The sequence below is a fragment of the Nyctereutes procyonoides genome, unplaced genomic scaffold, assembly GCF_905146905.1.
Source record: "Nyctereutes procyonoides isolate TBG_1078 unplaced genomic scaffold, NYPRO_anot_genome, whole genome shotgun sequence".
In the NCBI taxonomy this organism is placed as follows: Eukaryota; Metazoa; Chordata; class Mammalia; order Carnivora; family Canidae; genus Nyctereutes; species Nyctereutes procyonoides.
Genome location: NW_026575052.1, coordinates 4,602,778 through 4,619,528, shown reverse-complemented (window position 1 = coordinate 4,619,528; position 16,751 = coordinate 4,602,778). Strand labels below are relative to the sequence as shown.

Sequence of the window (16,751 nt, the reverse complement as noted above, 5' to 3'; positions counted from 1 at the left end):
TGCCTGCTTGGAAACGGACTTCAATGCACTTTGCAGGAGGGATGTGCTGCGTCCCCGGGGCTGGAGGGGGAGCTCAGCCCTCCCCTCACCCCCCACTCCCACCCCTGCCCCATCAAGGGCTCTGTGGGAGCTTAGAATCAGTTGGGCTCTGGTCACAGAAGACATCACAGACCAAGGATAGGCCTGGGAGAGAAAGCCACGCGTAGTCACGCTGGCCTTCCACGTGCCCCACAGCACCTTCGAGCCTGTGACATTCAGTCTGACGGTGACAATGAGCGAATGCACGAAGGATGGCGACGCTGGCTTGACCTCACTTACAAAGAGATTATAAAACTTTATTGGGGCGTCACACAGCAGAAACGAGTTTGCAAGGCCAGGACTATCTTGGGGTCCTCAGAAGGGGGGGCCCCAGAGGCCAGGGCACAGCGGAAGGGGGCAAGCCGCTGCCGGGAGGGTGGCTACAGCCAGGGAGCCAGCCTGTGCCCAGGCGCTCTTGCAATGCCACACTGCAGGGGACCAGAGCGTCTGGCCGGGAGCTTCGGGAGCTTCGGGAGGGCAAGGACTCCGGGTTGGCGGGTGGAGGCGGGCTCAGGGCACCATGTTCCACCACTTGAAGGAGAAGGGCTGCCGGCGCACGTTGGTGCCGCAGTGGACCTCCCCGTGCCGCACGTGGTAGGCGTAGAAGTCGTCGATGAAGGTGCAGTGCAGGCCCAGTGGCTCCAGCAGGGACCGCACCTTCTCCTCCAGGCAGCACTGGCCGTTGATGATGGGCCCGAAGGGCTTGGGGATGCCCAGGTGCTTCCCCAGCACCAGCATGTTCACCTGCAAGGAGGTGGGGGGGGTGTTCCCAGCTCAGGGCAGCAGCCTGCATCACCACCTGTGTGTCCCCTTTTTCTTCTGATCTTCAGAAATAGCAGCCCCACTTCACAGATGGGGAAACAGAGGCCCAGACAGGTAAAGTGGGCGGACTCAGGCCACCTAAGTCTATCAGACTCCAGGGCCCGTGTTATGAACGCTACACTCTCCTTCCCCATCTGCCACCTTCTGGCAAACTCTGTGTGACTCAAGGCCCAGCTCCAGGGGCGCCCCCTCTGTGAAGCCGCCCGTGAGTCCCCGAACCCCGGCAGTTAGTGCTCCCCGTGTATTACCTAACACTTATGTAAATAGCTGTTTCCTCCCTTATCCCGGGAGGTGAAAGGAGGAGGATTTTGGCTGCAGGCCAACCCGGGTTTGAATCCCAGCCCGGCTACTCAGTAGCTGCGTGACCTTAGGCAAGTCACTTGGCCTCTCTGAGCCTCACCAGCAACAGGAGCCCAAATGCAGTTACGTTGCTGGGACAACAAGCTGTCACGCTCATGGAGCAGGTGCAGGGTCAGTCTCCCGGGCTCAGGAGTCGTTGTCACGACTCAGGCCAGCCCCTGCTGGCCGAGTGTCTCACTCCCTGAGTCTTTCTGCCAGTTCCACATCCAGACTCACACCTCCCGCCGGGGGTCCCTGGGGCTGAGCCAGGCTCAGGGCCCCTGCAGAGCCCGCAGTCAAGGCACCGAGTGGCACCCACGCCTTCATTCACGATGCCCCATCCCCTGGCCGCCAGCGTCAGCCTTTCCTGCCTGGGAACCCTGGCTGGGCTCACGCGACGCAACCGAATGCTTGGGGCAAGGAATTTTGTTCAAGGGACCCCCTCCTGCCTTGCTTTAACCACAGACCCTCTTCTAAACAAAATCTCCTGCAGTACTTTGATGCCTAAAATAGAGAAAATCCAAACCACTGGGTTTTGAGGCACCGTCTTTGAACCCCAGTGAGCCGGGGGGGGGGGACCAGTTTGACATCCATTGTGCCAGGGGCTCCCGGCTGCCCCTGACCTGTGACGTCCAGGCCCGGCAGGAGAGGGGAGCCGAGGGGCCTCCGGAGAACTGGGTGAGGTTGTCGCCTGGCCCTCTAGTATCCTTGGTGGAGACGGAGGAAGGGCACAGGGACAGTAAAAATACAACAGGCGGCCTTGAGATGGTGCTGGTGGGAGGGGGTCACAGTGTAAGGTCCTTGGTAAGGGCGGGAGCCCCCTCAAGTCCGCCCTTCAGAGGAGAGAATCTGCCCAGCCCAGCAGCGCTGGCTTCCTGCCCTCGGAGGGGTCTCCCCGGAGCACCCAGTCTGCAGTGCTGCGCCCACTCTTATCCCTTCCAAACGCGACCCGAGAGCACCCTGGTAGCGGCTTGCTCTGCCCACCGCACCCCCACCGCAGCCCGTGCAGGGAAGAGCCCTGGTGGTGACGGCGTGGGCTCTGCAGCCAGACCCTGGCTTCGGGTTCCAGTTCTAAATCCCATTTTACCAGCTGTGGGTTCCTGTGCCAGAGACCCGACCTCTCTGGGCCTCATCCATGAGGGAGACCCATGAGAGTCTGGGGCTCCCAGGGCAGCTGTGTGATGCCCAGGCCTCCTGGATCCGCACCCCGGGTCCCTGACTTAAGGCCCTGGGCCCACCCCGGAGCCCACCTCCTCACCATGTTTGGAAAATAGGCTTCGGCCTTGAGGATCCCACTGTCCTCCTCCTGAAGCTTGAAGAGCTGGGGGATGTCCACGATGTCCCGCTCACTCAGGCCCAGCTCCCGCTTCAGCACCTCCCGGTTCCAGTCGATGCATTTCTGGAGGGGGGGAAGGGGGGGGTGTGGTGGGGTCAACTCGGGCAGGGGCCAGGCGATGAGGGGGTGGAGGGCCGGTGGGGGTGATGGGGCGCAGCAGGGCGCCCCTGGGGGTTGGGGACTGTGGTGGGGAGGGCACCAGGGACAGCGAGGGCAAGGCAGCGATGGCACCTCCTTCGCTTCCCTCCTTCCCTGGCTCTGCTCTGCTCCAGCCCCCCGCCTCTTGCTTCTGCCCACCTGTCCCCGTGCTCCTGGCCACCCCGTGTCCCTCTAGCACTCGGCCTCTCTCCCGCCTGTCCCTCTGCTTCTGAGACTTGCACCCGTCTTCCCGGGGCTCCGGCTTTTCCAGCCTCCCTTCCCCCCTTTCCCACGCATCCTTCGCGCGTGTTCCCACGGTGGTGACTAGCATCTGTCTGTCGGTCCCACGCACGGCTACCCAAATCCCAAATCCGTTCACCACCCCGCCGACACGCAGCCGGCGGAAGGGGAAGGCTCTGCATCGGGCGCCCCGGTGAAGGCACCCGCCCCGCGCCCGTCTGCCCAGGCTATGCGTCCCCTGCCTCCCAGGCTGGTACCTCCACGTATGAGTTCTGGTCTCTCAGTTTCTTGTCTGACAGGATGTCCTTTATTTTCTGGTTTTTTTCTGTCATGGAGAAAAAGAAAAAAGAATGCCGATGAGTTCAGAGGCCGAGGTCCCCCCTCCTGGTGGGCCCGGCGGGGCCTCGGCCTTCCCAGCTATAAAAAGGCGGCAGTTGTAATTCCTAACGCACAGGTTCGTTGCGAGCATCTAGGAGGCGAATGCCTTTAATGAAATATTTCAAGAGCATAAGTTCTCCTTAAAAGCATTTTTCTTGGGGCCCCGGGTGGCTCAGCGGTTGAGCGTCTGCCTTGGGCTCAGTCCCGCGTCGGGCTCCCTGCTCAGCGGGGGGCCTGCTTCTCCCTCTGCCTCTGCTGCTCCCCCTGCCTGTGCTCGCTCTTTCTCTCTCCCTCTCTCTGTCAAATAAATAAATACAATTTTTTAAAAAATAAAAAAATGTTTCAGTCCCTTAAATTACCTCCAAAGGGATCCCATCTCCGAGAGGCAGACGGGGGTCTAACGGGTTCCTGATATCACACGACGCCCTGCAGATACTTGGTAAAACCTCTCGGCGGTGGAGACTCACCAACCTCTGAGCCAGCGCACGCCTGCGGACGCCAAGATTTCCTTCTGTGCTCCGGACGGACAGAACTTTCAATCGCTGGTTCATGTACTCGCTCACTCATTCATTCATTCATTCACTCTTTCAGCATTTGAGCCAGACTGGACTTCATTCGGGTCCTCAGACACTTCATTTCGCTCTCTCCTGCCTCTGAGCCTTTGCATTCCCTGTTCCCTCTGCCTGAGATGTGTCTCCTCCTCCTCTCGTCCCAGCGCCCCGTTGGGCGACCTCCTACTCACTCATGCTCCCACTCACCTGGTCTGTTGCCTCCTCCAGGAAGCCTCCCTTGGACTCCTCCCAGGGACCCGCCACCCCCCTTCCCGCAAGGCCCCCTGAGCTGTTGTCATTTACTTGAGTCACTTCCCCGAGACCTGAGCCCCAACGGCGAGGGCGGGGAGCTACTCGGCCCGGGGTCACGCGGAGCCTGGGGCACAGCAGGTGCTCAGGGGACAACCACCGCCAGCTCGCCGCCATCTCCTACGGGGACCCCGCGACGGTGGAGAACGGAGCCCGATGCGGGGGGCAGAGCCAGCTTACTCTTGATGCCTTCAAAGAGCGCAGCCTCCCCGTGGCCCCCCTTGAGCTGCTCCTCCAGCAGTGCGTAGCAGGCCCGGGGGCTGGCCAGCAGCAGCCGGAAGCCCTGGAGGCAGGAACACGGGGGCAGAGGTCAGCCGTGTCCCCGGGGGCTCCCCAAAGCATGGGCTCTGACCCAGGGGGGCCCCCTCCTGGGGTGGAGGGAAGGCCAGGCGGCTGTACGCGGCCGGGCAGGCCTCCTGGGGCAGTTGGCAGAGCGAGGCTTGGGGGCCTGGGGAGGAGGCATGGGGCTTCCTTCAGGGAGCCCCCCGGGACTGCACCTTCTTGGGCGCGGGCACGAAGCTCAGGAACTCGTCCACGTGGCCCACAAACAGCCAGTCGGAGTAGAGCTTCACGGGCGCCTGCACCTGCTGGGCGCTGAGGAAGTCCTGCACGGCCTGGTGCATCTCCTGGCTCTCCTTGCTGCCCGCACAGGACGGAGGGGGTGTCACGGGGGTGGGGGCAGCAGGGGCGCCTCTGAGGGACATGGAGGCCTGGCAGGCGCATCAAGCCTCCCCCCTTCAGCGAGGAAAGGGATCAGAGGCCCGGACTCCTTTACACCATCCTCCAAACGGGAGGAATTTACCAGTTTGTTGGAGGGGGGGAAACTGAGGCACCAAGTCGGCACAGTCAGTAAGACCAGAGCTTAGCCTCAGAACACACTGCTCACTGACTCGGCCCAGATGCTGCTGTTGGGGGTAAGCCTGAGGCTGGCCCGTATTACCCGGGTGGATGTGGAGAGCCGGCCCCAGCCGAGTGGGTAAATCCCTCCTTGGCGGTGAAGACTGGGGACCATCCCTCCACTTCCACGGGCTTCAGTCTCCTGGCCCTGTCTCCACGGTCCTTCCCAGTCCAGCCCTCTGCTCCCCATCATACAATCTGTTCCGGCCACTCTGCCTTCTTGAACACCCAGTCCTGCCGCAGGGCCTTTGCACGTGCTCTTTCATCCGCCAGGAATCCTCCACCCCAGATCCCACACAGCCCTGTCCTTGTTGTCATCGGGCCTTAGCTCCAGGGCTGCCCTCTCAGTGAGCGCCTCCCTAGTCACCCTAACAGTTCCCACTCTTCCTCTGCCCCTCTCTTTTTGCTTTCTTCACTATTTGAAATGATCTTATTTGTCTAACATTGTGTCTCGCCCACTAGAACAGCAGCAAGGCCTTGTCCCTCTTGCTCACGGCTGCCTTCCTTCCCTGCGCCGGCTGAGCCAGCCCTCCCCTCCTCTCCTGGGACCCGCGGGTCTGGCCCTCTCCACCCCTCCCCTCCTCACCTGGGGTAGCCGCCGCTCCCAATGAGGATCCTGCCCAGAGGGTACTTCTTCCTCCCGACAGTGACCGGGGGGCTCACTTCCAGGTTTCCAAAGGAGTCGAAGGTAGTAACCTCTCCAGTCTCGGGCCCTCGAGTCACGTAGCCAAAATCTGGACCCTGCGATGGGAGAAGCGCATGCCAGGCGTGGAGAGTGGGTCCCCGCATGAGGACGGGCTGCCCAGCCGCAGGAAGGCTCGCCGTGGCCGGAGCTGGTGCAGTGTAGACCCGGGCGGACTCGCCGGCCACGGAGGGAGCGGCGGTGGGGGCTGGTATGAGCCCACAGCGTCCCAAACCTTAACTGGGGAGTGACAGTGAATCTGCCAAGTAGCATTTTTGTCCTCATTCCGCAGACAGAAGGCTGGTCAGAGCGGTGGGTGGCTTCCTCAGGCCCCACAGCCAGATGAGGGAGGACTGACCATCTACACAGCGAGCCTCCTGGACCACACCGTGCTCCCTCCCGACTGGGCTGGAACTGGCTTCCCCAAGTGGCTGTGACGTCCTGCGTGGATCTTCATGGGAAGAACAGGCAGGCGACACGTCTCTCACCCCCACTATGAGTTTCCTGTGGCTGCTGTGACACAGCTAGTGGCTTAAAACAACACACATTTGTTCTCTCTGGGCTCTGAAACCAGGGCTAACATCAAGGCAGGCTGGTTGCCTCTGGAGGCCCCGAGGGCAGGCTGTTTCCCTGCCCTTCCAGCTTCTGGCTGTCACCGTGCCTGGTGGCCTCTTCCCTCGTGGTCAAGGTACTTGCTGTGTCTACACGGCCCTTCTCCCACTCCGTCCTCCATCTTCCGTCTTCCAAGGAGCACCAGGATGGTTAGAGCCCGCCAGATAACTCAAGGCGCCTCCCCATCCCAGGGTCCCGAACTGAGTCACACCCGCCAGGGCCTTTTGCCACAGGAAAGCCTCGGGTCCTGGGGATTAGCGCGAGCCTGTGTTTGAGGGCCACCATTCTGCCTACTGCACTGGCCCCAGCGTCCCCCAAAAGGGTGATCATTCCCAATCCCACTTCTCCCTTTCTCTCTGACACCCATGCCAGCCCGACTCCCGTGCCCGCTGTGCCCTGGAAACTTCCTGACCACACAGCTGAGCCCTGAGAGCTGTGCCCTCCGGCGTCAGGGGAGTCAGCTGGTCACACTCATGTCCTCGCACACTCTCTGTGCTTGGCCTTCAGGACACTGCACGCTGTTGGGTCCTGCGTCTCAGGCTCCTGTGCACGGGGCAGCCTGCCCCAGCCTCTTCTCTCATCCTTTATTCTCTATAGTTGTCTTCCTCCTGGTGCTGGCACCCAGTCTCCCGGAACATGGAACACGTGCTGACCACCCCACACATCTGTCTCCCGTCTGCACTTCCCTGCCAACCCCTGCCCCCTGCCCCCTGCCTCCTCCCTACACCTCCTGTCCCTGCCCCCTGCCTCCTGCCTCCTCCCTGCACCTCTTGTCCCTGTCCCCCTGGCTCCTGCCTCCTCCTTGCACCTCATGTCCCTGCCCACCTGACCCCCTGCCCCCTGCCATCCATTCTCAACAAGAAACCAGAGCTCCCCTTTTATAACATCCATCAGGTCAAATCCTCCGTTTAAGACTCTGCAACAATCCCCCAGTTTCTCAGGGTTTAAACAAACAGCCCCGCAGTGGCCACAGGACCTGCCCCCGACTCCATCCCCATCACCTCTGACAGCCTCTCCTCCCGCCCTGCCTTCATTCTTCCCTCCAATACAGCTTTTATTGCATCTTTCAGATATCACAGGTAAGTCTGAAAAACCATCCGACATCTTGCTGTTTCTGTAGCTGCGGATCTTATCCATCAGCCTGGTGAACTGTTCCTTTTTCAGAAACGTGGATACCGTCCCCAGATTTTCCGGTATCCTTACTTTGAACTCCCGTGGCTTGCCGAATCGAAGCTGCTGAGTTTGATGCAAGTTCAATGCCATTTCCTTCGAGAATTAACTCATTTTTTATCTCAAGATACTGAACACGCAACACCTGGCCTTATCCGAGCCCAGGGGACGTATTTTTCACCCCAGAAACGTTAGATTTCAACACAAGAAGCATCCTCCTGCACCACGACGTTGAAGGGGAAGTGAGCGCACACAGACCTCGTCTTGTAAGGGAAGCCCGGCGCAACGCCCTTGACCTGCTCTGCCCACGACTCCAGTTCTGTTCCAGTTCCCACCATGGGACCACTTAGAGCCTCTTCTTCTTTCCAACGAGACTGGCTTCCTCGTGCATGTGACTGAAGTCCCTCCGCGGGGTTCCCCTGGGGCCCTTCGCAGTAACAGTGCATCCCGTCAGAGTGACGTCCGCGTTTTCTGGAATGTCGACAGTCTGATCATTGAGAACGGTCTCCCTTCCCAGCAGGTGCGGCAAAGAGATCCCACCCTTCCTCTTGCTCTCTCTGCTCCACCCCTTCTGGCCTCCTCGCTCTTCGCTCTTCACTGATTCTGCCGGGCTTGCTCCTGCCCCAGGGCCTTTGCACTGGCTTTCTTCCGCCTCAGACACTCCTCACCCAGGCATCCTCGCAGCCGACTCTCTCACCTCTTTGGAGTTTTTGCTCCAGTGTCCGCTTCTCAAAGAGACCTACCTTGACCTTTTCCTATTTAAAATTGCCATGTAGGGGCACCCGGGTGGCTCAGTGCTTGAACATCTGCTTTCGGCTCAGATCATGACCCTGAGATCCTGGGATCGAGCCCTGCATCGGGATCCCCGCAGGGAGCCTGCTTCTCCCTCTGCCTGTGTCTCTGCCTCTCTCTCTCTCTGTCTCACGAATAAATAAATAAATAAAATCCTTAAATAAAAAAAATAGAATAAAATTGCAGCATAATCCCCCCACTACTCCAGCACCTGGGAGCCCCTTGATTCTGTTCCTTTTTTTTTTCCCTGTAGCATTAGATTCCACTTTCCAATGTACGATATAATGTATTTGTTCACAGTACTTAATGTTCACTGTCTTCTTGGGCTACAATGTCACCTCCATGAGGGTGGGATCCTTGGTGCTGCTCATGATGTATCCCAAGTGCCCAGAGCGAGGCTGGGCATGGAGCACGGGCTCATAGAGTATTTGATGAACGAATGATAAATTCACAGAAGTCGCTGCCTTGGCCTTTTCCATGAGAGGGGCTCAGCTCCACAGGCCACGGGCTTGGATTTCCCAAAGCAAGTGGGGTGCACCCTTGGCCCGCATGCGAAGTGGCCCCCCAGCAGCAGCGGGTGCAGGGGCCACTCACACCTGCTTGTGCAGCTTCCCGCACAGACTGACACGCGTCGCCCTGTGAGCTCTCCTCTAGTGTTTCGGGCTCATCGAGGACCCAGAGTGTGCAAATCCATCCTCAAAACCCATGTTAACATCCATGGAGCAAACCTCCGCTGCTCAGCTCTCGCACCCCCTCGTGTGGAGCTGGCTCCGGTGGCGTTATTTTCACTCTGTCTACCTCCACCGTTGCCCTCTGCGCACAGTAAGTGCTGCTGGTTTTCCACTCACGGCTGGTGTAAAAATTTACTGAATTTTTTTCTTAGGGGAAGAACAGCCCCTGCGAGCATGTGGTGTGCTAAGTGGCGTCCGCGTGATGGGCGCCGTGGCCTTGGCCCTGCTCCCCCCCCCCCCACCATGCTGCTCACAGTCTTGTAGGGAAACAACAAAAGCAAAATAACAAGTCAGAGATTTATGTGAAGTGGGAAGAGCACGGTGGGCAGAGGGAACGGCCCCTGCGGAGGCTCCGGTACGGGGGAGTTGGGCACGTTGGAGAAGAGGAAGGCGGCCTGGAAGGTGGGGTTGGAGCTGGGTGAGGAACAGGCAAAGCGGCCCATGAGGAGTTTGGAAGAGCAGATGGTGACGACGTTGTCTGGTGACAAGTTTGACTTTTACCCCAATTCCCCTCCTGGGTGATGCGAGTCAGAAAACCGCAGCTGCACTTGCCTGAGCAAGCATCGCAGCCCCTCGCGCAAGGCCAGGTGTGGGAAAGGTAGGGACACCTGTGCTGAGGTGACGCTGGCGATTAGGCTTGTGATGTCAGAGACTCTGGCCTCTGTCACCCTCAGCACAGCGAAGCGGGCGATAGGCCGCTGAGCAGAGCAGGGCTGAAAGCAGCGGGAGGGACTGTAGTCCCCGCAGCAGCTGCCCCTTGATCCCCGAGGTCCTGAAACAGGAGGAACCTGATTCCAGCCAGAGAGACACCCGGACCCCACGAAATCTGTGTGGCACCGCTCAGCGCGGGAGAGCGAGCGAGACTCGGACAAGGTGCGGAGTCGAGCTCAGACTTGCTTTCAAAGCCTCCCGTGTGGGCAGGGCTGCCTCCCCTTCCCCGGGGCGCAGGGTGCTCCCCGGAAAGCCATTCCTCGGTGCAAACCTTGCACCCTGTGCCCCCCACTCCTTTCCCCTGCGCTGCCCTGGCACCTGGAGCGCGCACCTGGTGGCATCCTGGGAACGGAGCTCGCTCCCGGGGCCAAGCCGCCTGGTTTGAGGGCCAGCTCCTCCCCTCTTTTGTGTGACTTTGGGAAAGCGACTGTATCTCTCTGAGCCTCAGTTTCCTAATCTATAAAATGGGCCTAGTGATAGCATCTAGATTAAAGGTTGCTGGACGAATTAAACGAGTCCGTGCTTGTAGAGAACCTGGCATCGTGACCGACAGAGTGTGTGCTCAGTCAATGTGACTATTCCTATCATGATGATTCTTTTTTTTTAAGACTTTATTTATTTATTCATGAGAGACACAGAGAGAGAGAGAGCGAGAGAGAGGCAGAGACACAGACAGAGAGAGAAGCAGGCTCCATGCAGGGAGCCCGACGTGGGACTCGATCCTGGGACTCCGAAGGTGGCGCTAAACCACTGAGCCACCTCGGCTGCCCCTATCATGATAATTCTGTGCTGAGTCTACACGAACCCGCCGGGCTGGTCTGGCATGACTCACTGATACATGCCCCCCACTCCACCCCCACACACATGCAGACTCACATCTAGGAAATGACCACTCTGATCCCCAAACCCGCTCCCTATCCCAGATGGACCCATCACAAGGGCCAGATCCCTCCTTCCCACTCGGGGAGTTGGGGAGGTTCCAATTCTGCCCCCCCCCCTCCCGCAGCGAGAGCATCCTCAGTGGGACCAGGACGACCCAGTGTGACCTGACGTCCTTGGCAGGGTTATTCTGAGGACAGGCTGAGCTCATGGCTGGAAGGAGCTTTGGGAAAGGGAGAGCCTGCTTTCATCTCGGCAGTGACAAAAATACAGGAAGTAACCTGCCGAGCCCAGGGAGGAAGGAGGCCTGGGGCAGGGGGTCCCGGAGCCGCCGGCCCCCCAGCACGTACCAGCAAGCACTTGATGGGGAAGTCCTTCAGGCCCCTGTTCCTCGGAGAGTCAAAGACCACGGGCAGGGTCTTGTGCGGGGCTTGGATGTAGCCGATTTCTATCTCGTCCTGTGCAGGGCGAGCGGAAAGAGGGCTGAGGGGCGTGGGGATGGGGGCCTGCACGCGGTCACCCTCCCCTGTGCTCAAGGGCTAATCCCTGTGCAGTGTGTGACCCCAGAGAAGGGGCTCTGAGGAAGCAGAGCTTATTATCCTGTGTGTGCCCAAAGGGGCTCACCCCCACTCCTGGTGAGTGTTGGGGCCGGGTGCTGCAGGTGCTGGGGACCTGGTGAGCGAGCGTCAGGACCTGTCTGCAGGGAGCTGGGCACGTAGCACCCAGTGTGAGGAGGAGGAGGAGGGGTTCCTGATGTGCTTGGGACAGGCAGAGAATGGGAACTGGCACGCTGAGACCTGGGGGCGGGGGAAGAGCAGCCCTCCCCCAAAGAGGGGGCAGGTCAGACCCAGCCTTGCCCAGGGGGCAGAAGCGGGGAGGGCTCAGAGATGCACCCAGTTTTCTGACAGATGTGATGTCGGATGTGACCTCAAATAGGCTGAACCCCCTGAAATTGCCAGTTTTGTAGTTTAAAAATGGTGCTGCCAGCAGTCTTATGCTCGTCAGCCCAACTTCACGCAGACAGAACGATGGGAAAGGCAGCGAGGGTGCTATCTGTGGGCTTAGGAGAGGGATGGGAGACTTCCGGAGGGGAAGCTTTGGAGCTGGGATTGTACAAGCGGGATCGGTTATGGGGGATGGGAATGGAGAGCGGAGAGAGGGACCATCAGTGGGTCCAGGCACGGGGGCGGGAGCAGGGTGGAAGCGCAAAGAAGGCAAAGGAGTGGTGAGGAGGTTGGGTTCAGCCTGCCAGCGCCTGCAGCCACTGCCCATGCCGGTGCTGGGTGTTGAGCTGAGTGAGACTCAGTCTCCGTCCTTAGGGAGCTTGTGGCATGATGGGGGAAGCAGAATAGGGATGCGGCCAGCAGGCTGGCAAAAGGCAAGGGGCAGCCGGATGGGGGGGGGGGCCTGGAGGCAGGCTGAGAAGGAGGAGATGGGAACCACGGAAAGTGCTGGAGCAGGGGGGCGGCCTGGTGTGATGGCTGAGCTTGGAGGGAGGGCCACTGGAGGGACCGGTTTGCATCATTTCTGGAGGGTCATCTGAGAGTTTTCAGGCAGGAAGGTGGCTTTCATCTTGGTGACCATGGCAGGCATGCCGTGGCTGGCAGCCAAAGCCGGTTTGTTCACTTGCCTGAGGCCCCATGTGCCAGGACCCTCAGCGGTTCCTCACTTCCTGCCCATCTGAGGAGAGGTGGCCAGCAAGCCGCCAGGCCCAGCCCCAGGAGTGCAGGCCCCCTGGTGTGTCTCAGGCCCCCTGCCTGCCCCACAGGGCCACGTACCTGCATCCACCGATCATCGTTGCTCTGTTCCTTGGAGGGGATGGTCAGCTTGCACTTGGCTTCCTTGGCCAGAGCAGTTACTGATTTCAGGAAGTCCACATTTTCCAGCATCCTAGAAGCAGAAGACAAGCTCCTTAGTGCTCTGGATCCTGGGGGCAGTGGCCTTGGCCAGGCTCCGAGGGGGCAAGCTGGACTCCTAGAGGGTCCCCAGGGCTGGAGCAGGAGCTCAGGCCTGGATGGAGTGGGCAAGGTGCACGGTGGCAGCTCAGGAGATGCCTGTGCCTGGATGGAGAGGCCCGGCTCATCTCGTCTCTCTGCTCTCAGCAAACAGCTCACTGAGCTCTTGCGGCGATCCACGAGGGGACCGGCAGGTTCCCCTTCCATCCAGAGGAGGCCACCATGAGGAGGTCAGTGCTCGAGGTCATGCCATCGGGGTGGGGGGTGGGGGCAGCATCAGGATTCGAACCCAGGCCTTGCTGGCTTCCAGGCTGCGTCCTGACCTCCAGGTAACCACCAGGTTGCCCCTCACCTCTTCTGCCCAGAAGCCGCTGAAAGAGTAGATGGGAAGCTCCTCCCCGAGGCCACAGCATACTCAACAGGTGCTCTCAGAGGGCAAGGTGGACGCCGAGGCTCCCAGAGCAGCTTGTTACAGGGCAGACAGACCCCGGCCCCGGCCCCAGCCCCAGCCCCAGCCCCCAGACCCCAGAGCTCTGAGGTTGGCCAGAAACAGGCATTTGAAATGGTTTCTGGTGCAGAAGGTGCAGAGGCCCCGCACTGAGCCTTGAGGCTGGCTCACGGGCTGAAGGTTTTCATCCATCAGGTCTAGCAAACTCCACGGGCCTTCAGGAGAGAAAGCCGCCCTCAGCCCGCATCAGGGCGGGAAAGTGGGGACGAAACAGTAGCAACAGGAATTTTCCCACCTTTTTATTCCAAACTGGCCAGAGAGAGCAGCAGGGATCGTCTCTCCCCATTTACACAGCAGATATTCAGGGTGTGGGGGGAGGCTGTGGCTGAACCCAGGGCCCCTGGGGGGGTGTCTGTGCCCCGCCCCCTGGCCTCCAGGCGCTCACCTGCACACGTACACCTCCTCCGGGGGCTGAGTGTTGGGGGTCATGATCCAGGGGGCCACCCGGAAGACCACACTATCTTGGAAAAGCAGGGACTCGGGGAGCTCCTGTAAGGAGGGCAAGGGCAGGGCTGCCACGGCCGCCAGGGCCCGACACCCGCTCCTCCCCGGCTGGGCTCCGCACCCCCTGCCTCTAGCGGGACTCGGGGTACCCAGGGACTGCCCTCGGCCTACCGGGTTGGCCGTGTCCAGCAGGGAGACGGTGAGGGAAACGAGCCCCGGGAAGTTGACGTCGGGGAAAGCAAGACCCTCCACGTAGAAGTCTGTGCTGTGCTGGCCTCCGGGGAGCTCCAGGGGGTGGCAGGGCTGCTCTGGCCCTAGGACCGCCCTGTACCTGGAGACCTGTTTGCCCCCTGGCAGAGACAAGGGAAGCCCGAGTCTTAGTCTCCCCGGGGCCGCCAGGCCTTCCCAGGGCCACCACCGTCACGACGACATGTCGCAGCAAAATGAGCCTCCCGTAGGGGAAGGAAACCAGAGCGTCAGCTGGGACGTCGCGCTCCGGCTGGGGGTCCAGGGATGGGGTGATGCGGGTGGGGGGGCGCCCGAGCCGGTCCCGACCACATACATACAAGTCCAACATGCATCAGGGTTCATTCATTCATTCACTCATTCATTCCTGAGCACCTGCTCTCAGCTGGCAGCTGGGGAGACCAGGGACATGGTCACTGTCCTGGTCCCCAGGGAGCGCACAGGCTCCTGGGTGAGCGAGGAGCAGCAGAGATGCTAGTGAGTGCTGTGATGGGGGGACCCCGGAGGGCCGGGGAAGGCTTCCGGAGGAGGTGATGCCTCAGCGGAGGCCAAGACTTGGTCTGTCACTAAATCAGTAGCAGGCTAGTCACTCGGATCTCGCATGGCCTCCCCCACGGCCCTCAGACTGGAAGCCAAAACCGTCCAGGCCTCCCGGAGCTGGCCTGTCCCCCTTCTTCTCCCCGTCATCTGCCATCCGAACGCCCACCCGCCTGCTCCGGTGCTGCTCTCCAGCACGCTGGCCTCCCTGCTCCCTCCCTCAGGCCCACAGGTGCCACCCACCCCAGGGCCTTTGCACTCACGGTTCCCTCTGCCTGGAATGCCCTTCGCCTGGTGCCTGCGCGGCTGTTCCCGCACCTCCTCCGCTCACGTAACTCCTCCCACCCCCGCCCTGGACTCTCCCCCTCATCCACACTCCCCTTCCCTCTTGCTTCTGTGCAGCATTTAACGCCTTCGGACACACTAGATGTTTCATGTAATTATTTTACACTCGGTCTCCCTCAACCACCCAGAGGAAGGGGACACGAGGGCAGGGGCTTTGTTCTGCTCTTTGCTCTACGCCCCGAGCCCCGAGCCCCCCGAGCAGGGCCGGCACGCAGTAGCAGGTGCGGATGCTGGAGGACAAATTATTACGGAATGTGGATGTACGCAGTCGGCTTGGATTCAACAAGCCCCGGAAGCAGGCGTCCTGTGAGCGTGCGTGCGTGCATGTGTGTGCGTGTGCGTGCGTGTGCAGAGAGGAAGACACAGACGCAATTACAGCCGTCCTTGGCAGGGACGGTATTTCCTCCTCGGTGGCCACCAGCACCGGACATCGGCTTGCTGTGTGTTTGCATCTCGTCTGTGTTCCCTTTCTAGAAGGGAGCGGAGGGATGGCCGTCTGGCTCGCTGCCACGGCCTTGGTCCTCAGGACAAGCTACATAACAGGGGCTCGGGAGTTATTCACCGAAAGGGGTGCAAAGGGGCTGTGCCGGGGGTGGGAAGGGGACACCGAGGGGACGGCCAACGATGACTCACGGCTGGCGTGAAACACCCTGACTTTGTCCATCTCCGATTTGGCCACGTGGAGGAGCAGCTGGTGCTTGGCGAAGAAGTCTCTGGGGGTGTTGGTGCTCAGGGTCACCAGGGACATGTCCTCCAGGTCTGGAACGAGAAGACCCTCTCCTCTCTCACTGCTCCCTTCAGATGCCCCTTGACCCCGTCACCTGGGTTTCTTTTCTTTTTTAATTAGTTAATTAAATCAAATTAATTTATTTATTTGAGAGAGAGCACAAGCAGGGGGAGCAGCGGAGGCAGAGGGAGAAGCAGGCTCTCCGCTGAGCGGGGAACTGGATGTGGGGCTCGAACCCAGGACCCCGGGATCATGACCTGAGCCAAAGGCAGATGCTTCACCGACAGAGCCCCCCAGATGCCCCTGGCCTGGTTTTATTTTCTTTGTGCCCCTGCTGGGATTTAAAGGACGATTTTATTTTGGCATCAAAGCTAATGACGTTTTGGGGCTTCTGGCGCTAGAATGAGCTTCCGAGGCGCTCGGGGAAGGGGGGGCCACAACCATCCTGTTTATTGCTCCGTCCCCGGCCCCTGGAGCTTGGAAGCACCTAGAACCGTGATGAGTGCGTGGCAGGCTGCTTGATGACGAGTTGTGGAACCATCCGGGTTTCTGCCCTGGGCCCGAGTGGGAAGTGAACCAACCCGAATAACGGCCAACAAAGGTGAGGGCGGAGCAAAGCTGGACCTCGGTCACCCCCGGGCAGTAGGCACCAGGTTGGGGGACTTGGAGGCACAGGTTGGAGCCCCGGATGTGCATGACCCTGGGAGCTCCTTTGGCTCCCCCAGCCTCTGCGTCCTTGTCGGTCAACAGAGCTCGGAGCAGGGCCCACGCAGAGGGAGGAGGGAGGTGACACGCGGGAAGGGAGCCGGCGCCCTGGGCCCCTTCCGACTGTTCCGTGCGCGGGCACCGCAGAGACGCTGCCCCTCAGCAGGGGGTGGAGACGATCACATGGACCCTCAAAACACACCTGTTCCTGGGCTGTCCTGGCAGGTCCCCGGGAAGGCCCCGCAGCAGGCCCTGCCAACCTCCTCCAGGGCGGGTGGGCCGTGTGTCTTCCACCCCGGCCACACTCAGAGGGTTGCCAGTGGAGGCCCTGTGCCCGCCACCCTCCTTGTGCCCCCAAACCTGGGTCGGGATGCCAGGGGTCCCGGTGCCCGGGCCCAGATCCAGAGCTTGTGACTTACCAGCTGTGTGACCTTAAGCAAATTGCTTCCCCTCCCTGTGCCTCAGTTTCCCCAGCTATAAAATGGGGATGAGGACAGGACGTACCTCCAAGCCTTGTACTCAAGGATCGGATGAGTTAGTGATTCTGAGGTGGTCAGAGCAGTGTCCAGCAGGGGGCAGGGTGGCTAGACTTGACTTTGGGGCAGTAGTGAGGCTTTCA

General features: G+C 60.4%; 1 protein-coding gene and 1 pseudogene across 2 annotated transcripts in view; both read right to left on the bottom strand.

Moving 5' to 3' along the window:
- Positions 1 to 304: 304 nt before the first annotated feature.
- PADI4 (peptidyl arginine deiminase 4) overlaps positions 305 to 16,751 on the bottom strand; it is a 31,040-nt gene continuing 14,593 nt past the window's right edge. The window contains exons 6-16 of one of the 2 annotated variants that reach the window (XM_055332288.1): positions 15,334 to 15,459; positions 13,744 to 13,922; positions 13,514 to 13,617; positions 12,444 to 12,555; positions 11,016 to 11,123; positions 5,675 to 5,829; positions 4,689 to 4,830; positions 4,372 to 4,474; positions 3,211 to 3,278; positions 2,498 to 2,638; positions 305 to 822 (exon numbers count right to left, since the gene is read on the bottom strand). In XM_055332288.1, the coding sequence (XP_055188263.1) occupies positions 589 to 822; positions 2,498 to 2,638; positions 3,211 to 3,278; positions 4,372 to 4,474; positions 4,689 to 4,830; positions 5,675 to 5,829; positions 11,016 to 11,123; positions 12,444 to 12,555; positions 13,514 to 13,617; positions 13,744 to 13,922; positions 15,334 to 15,459 (1,472 nt within the window). In that variant the 3' untranslated portion in view covers positions 305 to 588. The other variant, XM_055332289.1, reaches the window with a different exon arrangement.
- Positions 7,229 to 9,518, bottom strand: LOC129513539 (60S ribosomal protein L9-like; annotated as a pseudogene).